General features: G+C 42.8%; 1 protein-coding gene across 3 annotated transcripts in view; it reads left to right on the top strand.

The window, feature by feature from the left end:
- The window catches only part of rcan2 (regulator of calcineurin 2), a 525,925-nt gene that overhangs the window by 463,780 nt on the left and 47,924 nt on the right, over positions 1-14,221 (top strand). For all 3 annotated transcript variants that reach the window (XM_068024591.1, XM_068024600.1, XM_068024611.1), the window contains 2 exons: positions 1,348-1,521; positions 10,488-10,659. In XM_068024591.1, the coding sequence (XP_067880692.1) occupies positions 1,348-1,521; positions 10,488-10,659 (346 nt within the window). The remainder of the gene's footprint in view (positions 1-1,347; positions 1,522-10,487; positions 10,660-14,221) is intronic.

Here is a 14,221-nt window from a genome sequence, read left to right as displayed (position 1 = left end):
ACGGAACTGGCTCTGTCATAGAAGACAGAGGGTAGCAGTGGAAGGGTGTTTTTTTGAATGGAGGGATATGACTAGTGGTGTTCCGCAGGGATCAGTGATGGGACCTTTGCTGTTTGTAGTATATATAAATGATTTGGAGGAAAATGTAGCTGGTCTGATTAGTAAGTTTGCGGACGACACAAAGGTTGGTGGAGTTGCGGACAGTGATGAGGATTGTCAGAGGATACAGCAGGATATAGATCGGTTGGAGACTTGGGCGGAGAAATGGCAGATGGAGTTTAATTTGGACAAATGTGAGATAATGCATTTTGGAAGGTCTAATGCAGGTGGGAAGTATACAGTAAATGGCAGAATCCTTTGGAGTATTGACAGGCAGAGAGATCTGGGCGTACAGGTCCACAGGTCACTGAAAGTGGCAACGCAGGTGGATAAGGTAGTCAAGAAGGCACACGGCATGCTTGCCTTCATCGGTCGGGGCATAGAGTATAAAAATAGGCAAGTCATGCTGCAGCTGTACAGAACTTTAGTTAGGCCACACTTAGAATATTGCGTGCAATTCTGGTTGCCACACTACCAGAAGGACGTGGAGGCTTTGGAGAGGGTACAGAAGAGGTTTACCAGGATGTTGCCTGGTCTGGAGGGCATTAGCTATGAGGAGAGGTTGGATAAACTCGGATTGTTTTCACTGGAACGACGGAGGTGGAGGGGCGACATGATAGAGGTTTACAAAGTTATAAGCAGCATGGACAGAGTGGATAGTCAGAAGCTTTTTCCCAGGGTGGAAGAGTCAGTTACTAGGGGACATAGGTTTAAGGTGAGAGGGGCAAAGTTTAGAGGGGATGTGCGAGGCAAGTTCTTTACACAGAGTGTGGTGAGTGCATGGAACTTGTTGCCGGGGGAGGTGGTGGAAGCAGGTACCATAGAGACATTGAAGAGGCATCTTGACAAATACATGAATAGGATGGGAATAGAGGGATACGGACCCCGGAAGTGCAGAAGGTTTTAGTTTAGGCAGGCATCAAGATCAGCGCAGGCTTGGAGGGCCGAATGGCCTGTTCCTGTGCTGTACTGTTCTTTGTTCTTTCAATAGCAAGGAAAAGACTATGCTATGTAAACTATTTCATTGTATTAATTATATTTCGTATTGATTTACAAGCTCCTAAAAACATGAACCTCATTAGTAACATAAATGTGAAATTGTTCTTGTAAAGATAGAAGGGAGGAAAAATTTGCTGAATGCAAATTTTGATATTTTCAAAGGACATTGTTTAAAAGTTGAAATATTTGGACTAAATTGTGAAAAAGTCAGGATTTTAAGTTTGTTTTCTTTGTGTTTGTTAAATACAGGAGAAATTTGAGGCGCTTTTCTTGGCCTATGATGACCATGCCACATTCCAGCTGTTTAAAAGTTTCAGACGTGTACGAATTAACTTCAGCAATCCCAAAGTAGCAGCGCGTGCCAGAATAGAGCTCCACGAAACAAAATTCAATGGGAAAAAGCTAAAACTCTACTTTGCACAGGTAATGGATTCAGGACTTTGGGCTTTGATCATAGATCAAATTATTAATGTATTTGGAAAGGAAACTGAAGAGAAGGATTTATTCAAAGGAAAAGATATGTTTAACTCATGCAACTAGGGTAGAAATTGGGCCTTGTTATGCTATTTTAAACACATAATTTGACAGAACAAGGCTCAATTTCAGGGACCAGCATCTTGCACCTTCACGATGTCTGAAAGACACCTGACCCAAAATCGATATTTCAGGTACAGCCACCTAAAAAAAACATAAACCTCTTACAAACATATATAAGGGGCCTGACACATGTTTTAGGACCCTGGGGAAATTGGTGTCCCAAGGAACAGTGCAGGACTCAGGCCTGCTTCACATGCCACTGAAAAGGTGGACTTGAATATATTGTTTTCCAAAAGTACTCCTGACAGCTGCTTCCAGCTGCAATGAGCCCTGTGTTGCTGTCCTCATCCCCCAGCCCCCGACTAGGCACTTACCTGAGGCTGCTGCTGCAGAGGGATGAGCTTACTAGATTATTCAGATGAGGCCCGACACCCGAAATCAGGCCAGACTTGTGCCTGCCAGTTAGGGCATGCGTTGCCCAAATCCAGGCTACACGGGATTTCTACCCCATTGAGTCCTAATCAGCCAACATTAGCAGTGAGCTATTCAAATCTTAATTTTAGTGGAAAGATTATTTCAAATAGCAGAAAGAACAATTCTCACTAATTTCAGCTTCAATAGTGGATTTAAGTTGCTCAGCCTTAGCCTGATTTTCACAGAATGATGCAATTACGATTGTGTTGAATTGAACGAAAGGATTTGTGGTGTGACGAAGGTACATTTACTGTCTGGGTGAAGCACAGAAAGGAAAATCTGGCTGGTAGTTTCAACGCCCTTAAAGATCCTGCAGGATTTTTCTTCCATTGATTTCAATGGAAGGGAAACCAGACGGGTGGGTGTTACTGTTGTGTGATCCTTCTGCCAGATTTTCCTTTCCATGTGTCGCCCAGACGATATTTAACACCTGGGCAGTAAAGACAAAAATCTGCCAAAAGGATTTTAAAATGATACCATTTCATCCTGGCGTTTAATCCAGGCCAGGTTTGGATAACTATTAAATAGGTACTGACTTGATGAAAAGAGTTTGGCAAACCTTTTGAACACATTAATGTAAATCATATTGAAACACAACTTTTCCCTCTCCCTCCAAACAAAATAAAATTACTGAATAGTTTTTCATGAAGTTATAATTAGTGCTGAATATAGTGCCATGGGCTGTAATTGAGACTGCCCAAAGACACTTCAGTTAGAACTCTTATCACCAACAGAGTCCAAATATTTTTCCCAATAGTCTGCAATGGATTTGAAACCAGGTCCCAAAGTTGAAAAGATTCCATGCTAATGTACTGTGCAAGAGTACTCTTCTAATAATAAAGTAACTGGTAACTTCTGGATGAGAATGAGCAGGCAGCACCAACACAATGATATCAGTAATATGGACCATGGTGTTGGTATAAATTTAGCATATTGTTCTTTCATTCAATAACATGGCATTGTCGGATGATACCTTATACAAAGGGTGCCATAACTATGAACATCAAGCAGGTGCCACAGGTAATGTGCAGTGAGTGGATTATTCATAACAACTTGTCACCTTTTTTTGCCTAAAATCTTGTTATTTTAAAATAAATTAGACAACAACAGTTCTTTATTTATCCAGTGTAGTTATATGGTGGTCTGGTGCCGTATCAGATAATTTTACAAAATTGCACTTCTGTCATGAATACAATTTCTGAACAGTAATCCTCAGGTGTTTTGATCGCAAAAAGTGACTAACTTCACAATTCTCCGCACATTTTAGGTTACTTCTGTTAGCCGGAAGAATGGTGGTGCAACTGGGGTGGGAGCATGGTGGGGTGGGTTGGGCCAGGTAGTGGGAGAATGCAAATGGGAAGAGGCCACTTGCTACAGAGAAGGAAAAGGGTTCAAGGAGTGAGTCAACCACATTCTCTAAACACTGCCTAGTGCTCTGACAGAAGCAAAGGGCTGAATTTTCAAAATAGGCTTGGGAACCTCGGATGCCCGGATGATTTCCGGGTTCTGACCCCACGCTTTAGCTGCGTCACTAACGCGATGCAATCTTTAAATGTTAATGCCCTAATTGGGCAGAAGGTGAGCTCGGTACCCAGTTAGTGGCACTGAGCATCTGCAGGAGGTGGCAGCTGCCTGCAGACCGCAAGCGGCGAAGGCAGGTGGCAGCCACGATGGGACCTGCTGCTGCCATGCCGAAGAGAGCAGCTAGCTCCTTGGAGGGCCAGCAGAATAAAGAGGTAAGGCAGCGCTTCTAAAACAAAAAAAAAGTCTTGTACTTTGCTCAGCTCAAGATCCCCATGGGCCCAAAACATTTCATCTTCCACCAATAAAGTTTACCCCCGCCCGCAGTGAGCCCGACAGCTGTGCGCCATCGTACACCAGATTGGTCGGGTTCGCCGGAATCCGAATTGAAAATTACAGCGCGGATTCCCGTCACGCCACCCCCCACCCCCCCCCCCCGATCTCTTAACGAGCTCCTCCACGAGCTTTATGGGCCCTTAATTGGAGGTGAGCAGCTTCCCTGTTCCCGCACCCCCACCCTCACATTGAAAATTGTGGACTGTCCCAGAGATGTCGTGTTCTAGAGACGACCTCCAGGACCGCGATTTTCAAATCACATTGTCACCCAGTCCCAATCCCACTGGCATTTGAATATCTGGCCTGAAATGTCAGAAACCTTTAAGCAAATTACACATCTACACTCTCCTGGTTCATTGGAAAATGCATGTGCCTTGAGAGAACGCAAAAAAAGAAGAAAGCTTGTTTCTTAATGCCAGGAGGAAATTAAATATGTGTACATATCTGTAATGTATTTGTGTTTTATGTTAATGCGATATGACCTTGAAGCATCCGTAGTATGCAAATGACACAATGACATAATAAACATTACTTGAACTGGTTTTGCTTGGAGTCTGTCTTCTTATTAGTGCCAGCCAATATATAACAAATTTTGCCGAAATGGATGAGGTTAAGGTCCACAAATATCAGCAGAAAAGAGCAGCAGGGACTGCATTGAACTAGTCTAGCCAGCTCCCTGTGATCTGACTGCTCAGCTGGTGGAGATTTCAGCCAGATTGTGCAGAGTCTCACCCTTCTGGAAATTGCATGGATATGCTCCCACAAGGTGGTTCAGAGCAGCCTAGGCCCTGTCACTACTCTCTTGGAACTGACATCCAAGAGGAAGACTACAACCCGAGGAAAGGAGAGGGAAAATTAGGATTTTCACTGATTGTGTCAGACAGTGTTGTCAGACAGTGTCTGGAACTGTCTCCTCAGTCAAATGGGTTGCCACAGGTTCCTAATGTGCAGCTGATTAAACTCTCTCATTTGACTAAGGTGACATTTTCAACCACCGACTGGATTGGTTTTGGGTGAGTTTGTTCTACCTAACTTGACTTATCAAGATATTTTATTGCAAACACCCGTGTTGAATCTTGTCTGCCTCGCACCAACAGTATGCGTGCATGAGAATCTGTATTACTGTTACGGACAGCCGCAGTGAAGTGTTTACTGTGTTGAATTTGGAAACAGGACAATATGGCTGTACCTACGGGATACATCAGAAGGTTAGGAACATATGAGAGGGTGGAGAACCATTCAGTTCATATATTGAAAGGATGGACATGTTTTTCAGAGCTAATAACTTGGAACTTGAAGGTGAAAGTAAAGAGGTCAAAACTCAGAATAAGGCAATTAGTCATTTGGTAGTACAGAATTTGAGAATTGCTGAAAATAGAGACATGTTGTCGAAGCTTTTCGTCTTGCAGTCACCAGGACGATACACAAGATGATTCAATACGATCATGGCTGATCATCCACTTCAATGCCTTTTCCCACACGATCCTCATATCCTTTATGCCATTGTTATTTAGAAATCTGTCAATCTCTGCTTTAAACATACTCAATGACTGAGCTTCCACAGCCCTCTGGGGTAGAGAATTCCAAAGATTCAGAACTCTCTGAGTAAAAAAATTTCTCCTCATCTCTGTCCCAAGTGGCTTCCCCCTTATTTTGAAATTGTGTCCCCTGGTTCTCGACTCTCCAACCAGGGGAAACATCTTAGCTGTATCTACCCTGTCTATCCCTTTAAGTATTTTGTAGGTTTCAATTAGATCACCTCTCATTCTTCAAAACTCTAGAGAATACAGGCCCAGTTTCCCCGATCTCTCTTCACAGGACAGTCCCGCCAACCGGGGAACAAGTCTGGTGAACCATCTTTGTACTCCCTCTACGGCAATAATATCCTTCCTGAGGTAAGGGGACCAAAACCAGACACACTACTCCAGGTGCAGTCTAACCAATGTTCTATACAATTGAAGCAAGACTTCACTACTCCTGTACTCTACTCTTGCGATAAGGGCTAACATACCATTAGCCTTCTTAATTGCTTGCTGCACCTGCATGTCAGCTTTCAGTGAATTATTGACAAGGACACCCAGGTCCCTCTGTACATCTACACTTTCTAATTTCTTACCATTTAAGAAATACTCTGCACATCTATTCTTCCTGGCCAGAGGGGAGACTATGTTGGACTTGGTGCTTGGCAATGAACCAGGCCAGGTGGCAGATCTATCGGTGGGAGAGCATTTAGGTGATAGTGATCACAACTCCCTGACCTTTACTATCGTCATGGAGAGGGACAGGAGCAGACGGGATGGGAAAATATTTAATTGGGGGAGGGGGAATTACAATGCTATTAGGAAGGAACTGGGGAGCATAAATTGGGAACAGATGTTCTCAGGGAAATGCACGACAGAAATGTGGAAGTTGTTTAGGGAGCACTTGCTGCGACTGCTGGATAGGTTTGTCCGGATGAGGCAGGGAAGGGATGGTAGGGTGAAGGAACCTTGGATGACAAGAGATGTGGAACAGCTAGTCAAGAGGAAGAAGGAAGCTTACTTAAGGTTGAGGAAGCAAGGATCAGACAGGGCTCTAGAGGGTTACAAGGTAGCCAGGAAGGAACTGAAGAATGGGCTTAGGAGAGCTAGAAGGGGACATGAAAAAGTCTTGGCGGGTAGGATTAAGGAAAATCCCAAGGCGTTCTACACATGTGAGGAACAAGAGGATGGCCAGAGTGAGGGTAGGGCCGATCAGGGATAGTGAAGGGAACTTGTGCCTGGAGTCGGAGGAGGTAGGGGAGGTCCTAAATGAATACTTTGCTTCAGTATTCACTAGTGAGAGGGACCTGGTCGTTTGTGAGGACAGCGTGGAACAGGCTGATATGCTCGAACAGGTTGATGTTAAGAGGGAGGATGTGCTGGAAATTTTGAATGATATGAGGACAGATAAGTCCCCGGGGCCAGACAGGATATACCCAAGGATATTACGGGAAGCGAGGGAAGAGATTGCTGCGCCTTTGGCGATGATCTTTGCGTCTTCACTGTCCACTGGAGTAGTGCCGGATGATTGGAGGGTGGCAAATGTTGTTCCTTTGTTCAAGAAAGGGAATAGGGATAACCCTGGGAATTATAGACCGGTCAGTCTTACGTCGGTAGTGGGCAAATTATTGGAGAGGATTCTGAGAGACAGGATTTATGATTATTTGGAAAAGCATGGTTTGGTTAGAGACAGTCAGCATGGCTTTGTAAGGGGCAGGTCATACCTCACAAGCCTTATTGAATTCTTTGAAGATGTGACAAAACACATTGATGAAGGAAGAGCAGTGGATGTGGTGTATATGGATTTTAGCAAGGCGTTTGATAAGGTTCCCCATGGTAGGCTCATTCAGAAAGTAAGGAGGCATGGGATTCAGGGAAAGTTGGCTGTCTAGATACAAAATTGGCTGGCCCATAGAAGTCAGAGGGTGGTAGTAGATGGAAAGTATTCAGCATGGAGCTCGGTGACCAGTGGTGTTCCACAAGGATCTGTTCTGGGACCTTTGTGATTTTTATAAATGACTTGGATGAGGAAGTGGAGGGCTGGGTTAGCAAGTTTGCCGATGACACAAAGGTTGCTGCAGTTGTGGATAGTGTGGAAGGCTGTTGTAGGTTGCAACGGGACATTGACAGGATGCAGAGCTGGGCTGAGAAGTGGCAGATGGAGTTCAACCTGGAAAAGTGTGAAGTGATTCATTTTGGAAGGTCGAAGTTGAATGGGGAATACAGGCTTAAAGACAGGATTCTTGGTAGTGTGGAGGAAGAGAGGGATCTTGGGGTCCATGTCCATAGATCGCTCAAAGTTGCCACCCAAGTTGATAGGGTTGTTAAGAAGGCGTATGGTGTGTTGGCTTTCATTAACAGGGGGATTGAGTTTAAGAGCCGCGAGGTTATGCTGCAGCTCTATAAGGCCCTGGTTCGACCACACTTGGAATATTGTGTTCAGTTCTGGTCGCCTCATTATAGGAAGGATGTGGAAGCTTTAGAGAGGGTGCAGAGGAGATTTACCAGGATGCTGGTTGGACTGGAGGGCATGTCCTACGAAGTAAGATTGAGGGAGCTGGGGCTTTTCTCATTGGAGCGAAGAAGGATGAGAGGTGACTTGATAGAGGGGTACAAGATGATGAGAGGCATAGATAGAGTGGATAGCCAGAGACGTTTTCCCAGGGTGGAAAGGGCTATCACCAGGGGGCATAATTTTAAGGTGATTGGAGGAAAGTTTCGGGGAGATGTCAGAGGTAGGTTCTTTACACAGAGAGTGGTGGGTGCGTGGAATGCACTGCCAGTGGTGGTAGTAGAAGCAGATACATTAGGGGCATTTAAGCCACTCTTGGATAGGTACATGGATGATAGTAGAATGAAGGGTAGGTAGTTAGTTTGATCTTAGATTAGGTTAAAGGTTCGGCACAACATCATGGGCCGAAGGGCCTGTACTGTGCTGTACTGTTCTATGTTCTATGTTCTATGTTCAAAGTGGATAAACTCATATTTTTCCATATTATATTCCATCTGCCATGTTCTTGGCCACTCACTAAGTCTGCCCAAATCCCCTTGAAGCTGCTTTGCATCTTCCTCGCCACACACATTCCCACCTAGTTTTGTGTCATTCCTTTTGCCTGCAGAGGACAGGTCCCTGCATATGAATATATGTAGCTTCTAGCAAGCGTAATTGAGCCACATTGCAAGTCTGACTAATAATCTTAAATTGATTGTTAGTGTAATTTTTAGCACACTCAAGCTGTCCAATTGTTATTTTCGATAAGTACTGACCCTAGAGAAGGCAGTGATGAGAAATGGAAAGCAAAAGGAAAACAAAACAGGAAAAAGCAGAAAACAAGCTGAAAAAGATTAAAACTTGTTTGTCCCTGATACACATAACTTATCTTTGGCACCCCATTTAAATGGGTGCATATAACCTTGCTGAGGACTTCCACCTAAAGATTAAGATAAAAGAGAATTTGCTAGTGATCTTTGTCTCAGTGCAGTAAGCCATGGTGCTGGCATGCAAACTGTTCAAGAGAAGACCACATGGGTGTAAAACCCAATCACAGATGCGGTGCAGGCGGGGACTTGCCGATGATGATCAGGTGAGATTGCTGTATGGCCAATATTCTGGATTTATTAATTTCACCAATGGGAATGCCAGTTGGATATTATAACCTCTCGGGTAGATTTTATGAATTTGTGCTCCCATTGCAGAGCCTTGCTTGCCAGGAGCTCATATTGGAAATTGGAGCATAAAGTTCTTCGGACCCTGTAATACTCATAAAATGCTTTGGGAACCACTGACCTCTGCGCTCGAATTCCTGATAGTGCATGAAGCTCCATTCTGAAAGCATATGTTCCCATTTTGTTCCAGCAGTGCTACTACAGTTTCCAAAGGATCAGACATTTGTTTAGAATTTATTGCAACCTGGGAGTAGCACCATAGCATGCATCCGATAAGGTTTCTAAGGGAGAGTATTCTGTTCACATCCACTTTTATTCCACAAGTGACCAAACTCAGTGGTGCTTAAGCTATGACCGTTCCCAATTGCTTAGCATATGTCTCTGTAGATTATTCTATTTATAATACTCATATAGACTTCCCTACCAATAATATTTAACTGGTTTAGATTTGGAAGACACTCAATAATGCTGTGATGCAATTCCATAATGCCAGCTCCCTCCAATACTTTGACCAATTATCCAACCTTCATGCTTAAGCCTAGACTGTGAGCGTCCACAAGGTATTATACTGCTGGTGGTATTATTGTCAAGCCCAATCCTGCCCTTACACAATATCCACAAACCCACATTTTCCAACAGACACTTACTAGTAATTAACAGCAGTAACACTGCTTACTTTTTCCTGTCCCAAGCCCACAGGTACTGTTGCCAACTGTCATATCCCAATTGCTGCTTCAGCTGAGATCAGTGACCTCAGGGAATTGTGAAAGTAATTTTAATGGAGACCATTACGAGCATGGAGAGTGGGTTTATAATCTTCAAGAACATAAATTTAAAATCCCATTGAAGTATTGTTAAGTTCAAGCTCGAGTATAATGTGATCATTTACAAGCCATAGTGCCGATAGGAATTTTTATCTCCGTACCTCAATATAAGCATTAAAAACATAATACAGTATAATTTTACAAGATTAATGAATGGAAACTGATGGAGGAGCATGTTCATATTCTCAATATGCATTGTTGCTGGATGAAGACCCACTCCAGAGGTGCAAACTTGTAAAATTACCCCTTTTTCATGTTCAAATGTATCATCAGCCACCAAACTGAAATAAAATCTAGCTGGAAATGTTTCAATTCTAAATATAGTGCCTTACAGCAGAACAGAGATAGAATGTAGAAACTGGAAAAAGTAATTTCGTACATTTTTCTTGTTGAGAAGGGCCAGGCTTATAATGCAAGGTTGAAAAGAGTCCACTCAAACATTAAGTGAGCTGCTGCTTTCATCTGATACACTGTAGATTATGGTTTAAACAGGTGCCAATTTATTTCCTAGGTTCAAAATCAAGGTGCAGATGGAGATAATCTGCACCTTGCCCCTCCGCAGCCAGCAAAACAATTTCTCATCTCTCCTCCAGCATCACCACCTGTGGGTTGGCAACAAATTGATGACGCCACACCAATCATCAACTATGATCTCCTCTATGCAGTGGCAAAGCTGGGACCTGGTAGGTTTTTTCCATCTTTCATAACTGCTATTAAACAATAGCCTATGGAAGGTTGATTTTGCCAAGTTATACTAAATGTAAAGTATTGCTATGCCTTGTTTTACAAGTTATAAGAATAGGAACCTAAGAAACATTTCACAGAGAATGAAGGTGAGGCCAAGAGTTCCCTTGACCTGGTTGACTGAAAAGTGTCTTACATCCGTTGCTGGTCATTTCATATCTTCTACATTGTGCAATGTACAAAAACTTGTTTTCCTTTACCTACCTTAAGGCTTGCTTTTGCCTACCAATTGTTTGATCGTTACACCCAATGAAATAATTGTTTTTCACGTGATGCAGCAGCTAAACTGGAACCTGGTAGGTTTTCCCATTTAACTTAATTTCATATTTGATCACTTAGTATTACAGTATTAGCAGTATTATAAATGCTTTCCTACACAGTCTAGCTGTTCAGGACTGATGTGAACTAGCTGAGGCAGGGCAGGTTATATAGTGATTTAATAACTGCAAGGGGTAGAGTTTCCATTTTGGGTAAAATCTACACAAACTGCGCCCATTTTGAAAAATGTTTTTTCCCTCAAGTTTCTGCTCAGGCTCATTGCAGATCACTGAATACAAAATCTATCACAAGCCAGCACAATAGGGCTCTGTTTATAAACATAACATTTAAAAAATTGATTTAAACAATATTTCTTGATATATTTAAAAGGGGTAACTTGTTGCAGTTTGACTAATGCAGCTGAAAATCAGTTTATAACATTTAAAATAACATTCTAACCACAGTGCCAATCCACTACCTGTGATTTTAATCACTGCAAATGACTTTAAACAATTATACAGACAAATTCCTAGTTATATTGGGGTATGGAAGTAAATTTATTAGGGCAGAATTTTAATTCGTCCTTAAAGGTGGACATGGAGCTGGGGTGGGCAAACAAAATGGCAGGGGGTGCCGTTCCTGATGTTGCCCAAACCCCTGCTATTTTGTCTGGGACAGGGAAGGCTGAAAACCCTGCTCCCAGTTGCGCTGCCGGTACTGCAGAGCTGACAGCCTTCCGATTGGCCAGCAGCTCTGGAGGCGGGAGTTTGTTCCCTAAAGGAACATCATCCCCGACGGTGGGCAGTTAATTGGCTGCCTGCTGTTAAATGGCTTCGGGAATCTGATGGAAGGTCAAGGTGGGGTCTCCCCCTGCCTTCCTGCCCACTGCCAACATGCCTGTCACCAGAATAAAATGCAGCCCTTAGTAAATTAAATAGAAAAATATATTCAAAAGCTTTTAAAACCTTCCTCTTAGTGTACTTGCGCTGAGAAGAACCAGATTAATTTTAAGAGTCTCCTCAAGGGCCTGCAAGAAAGAACAATTGGTGGAAACTCCCAATGGTGATAAATTCATCCAGGGATATGGCCAGTTTTGAGGGCATGGCCAGCTTCTAGTGCAATATCTTTATACTAGGGCAAGTGATCACAGGAACTTCAATTGCTTAGAATGTCATTTACGCTTAAATTCTGCTATCTTTTGCACTGGTTTAGCCGATTTCAGATGAATTGCACCGAAAAAAACAGCGCAAGTGAGCAGAAACTCCAGGCCATGCGCAAGTGTTTATAAAGCATAGTTTGATGCAACCTTTTAACCTGTCACTTCATAAAAAAAGAAATACAATTCTACAGAAGAAGCATAACTAAAAACGGAATATATCTTACAACATAAGATTAAGCACAGCTTTAGGTGAATGAGAGCAGTTTTGGTAAAACAGATTACAAATTCTTGAAGGTCACGCTACAAATACATAACAAATGTAATCTTAAGAAATGTCATCCATCTTTGCATCTACGCTAATTAACAGATGGTTTGGTTTCTGCTTATAGGACTAGGACTCGATTTGGCATTATGCCCAAAGGCCTAAATGATGGAACATTAAGCTTTTTTTCCAAATTGCTAAATGTGCTGCATAACTAATCTCATGAGATGTTTACCTAATTTATTTCCAAAGCAAAATTCCAACATAGTTCTGACTCAAGTAATAATATTAGCTAGTTCAATTTCAAGTATTTAATGCTTCTGCCTGGGAGTCATAGCACTCTGGGGCAGTATTGTGCTGCAGGGTTCTGCCACCATGGAAGAAAGAGGCATCCAGCACATTGCCAATGGAATAATTTTTTTGGCCTCCTTATAATGTTAACTTTTCCTGACAGAACCTCAGCATGGTCATGCCCTGAAAAAAAAATCACAGGCCCCTCTTTTCATTTTAGGCTAAGCTCCCTCCACCAAAATCTAAATGCAAGATTCTGATGATAAAACAAATGGCCTCTGTGTCCAACATTCCTGCAGTGTAAGTGGTAGGAATTTCAATGGAAGTCGTGTTTCCCTCTCTTGCACTTATTTACCATGCGAAGACCCACATCTGGGCAGGCACAGTGCACCACCACCAGTCCCCAGCCCAACATCAAACTGGCCAGCAGAATGTAACAGGGAGTCGAGGATGTATTGGAGCATTAAATATTACTCACATCACTTTTTGGTAGAGGGAGGTGATAGTGTTGCTCAAAAGATTCCGCAGCTGTGACATTTACAATTCCAAATGCTGAATCAGGAGGACAAAGAAGTCTGGTTACAGTCACAGGCCAACAAAGACAGCCTCTCATTCATCTTGCCCCATAGGTATATTTTATCTACTGCCTGTAAATTAAAATTCTAATGGCAACATGTCTGTGAGTTAAGGAACGGATTCAGATGTTGATGTCAGATCAGTGGTCTTCTCAACATTTTCCTGCAAGAATTGATTTTAAGGCCCAAAAGAGATTTCAGAGTTAAGCTTCATAGAATAATGAATTGTGCTGCAGTTTCACAGAAATGAAAGGTCACACCACGATAATTTTGAATGCTTTTGCAATGGTAGACGCGGGCTTTTTTATACCTGGTATTTTGCAATTTTGATGCAGCAAGCAAAACAACACTGAGCTGTGGAACCCAAAATTGTTTAAATTCTCTTTAAATTCTTGGTGGAAATAGGTTTTGATTTTATTATTGCTGTCCAAATCTGAACCAGTATCTCCATCACAGATTGTGATGCTATTTTTCACAGACTCACCATACTTGTGTTTAAGGTGCATATTTACCACACGGATCAATTTAAGACCAGCCTCTGCTTCGAGTAATGCAAGGTTGCCAGACCCAACAAGCTTCCCATTACTCTTTGGCTGTGCAAAGCAGAGTTTTGTCTGTGGGTGCCCTGGTCAACAGCAGCCAAACACTGGTTAAATTTTAATGCCGAAGACAGAGCTACCTAGACATTTCAGAGAGCCAGTGTCGCAGGAGACTGCACCTATCCAGGCAGATAGTCACAGATATTTGTGCCGTTGTCGAGGAAGACCTCACACCTTACAGCACTGCTCGCCATACCCAGCTGGGAGCTGTAAATGTCAGTGTGGCTTTGAACTTCTTCGCTTCTGCCTCCTTCCAAGGATTAGATGCGGACTTTGATGGTGTCTCACAAACGGTTGCATACTGTTGCATCTCGTGAGTCACTGATGCCCTTTTTGTGAAAACTGGTCAGTACATCC

Source organism: Heterodontus francisci, chromosome 3 (genome assembly GCF_036365525.1).
Source record: "Heterodontus francisci isolate sHetFra1 chromosome 3, sHetFra1.hap1, whole genome shotgun sequence".
In the NCBI taxonomy this organism is placed as follows: domain Eukaryota; kingdom Metazoa; phylum Chordata; class Chondrichthyes; order Heterodontiformes; family Heterodontidae; genus Heterodontus; species Heterodontus francisci.
Note: the sequence above shows the minus strand (reverse complement) of the source record. Positions and strands in the feature narration are given on the sequence as shown.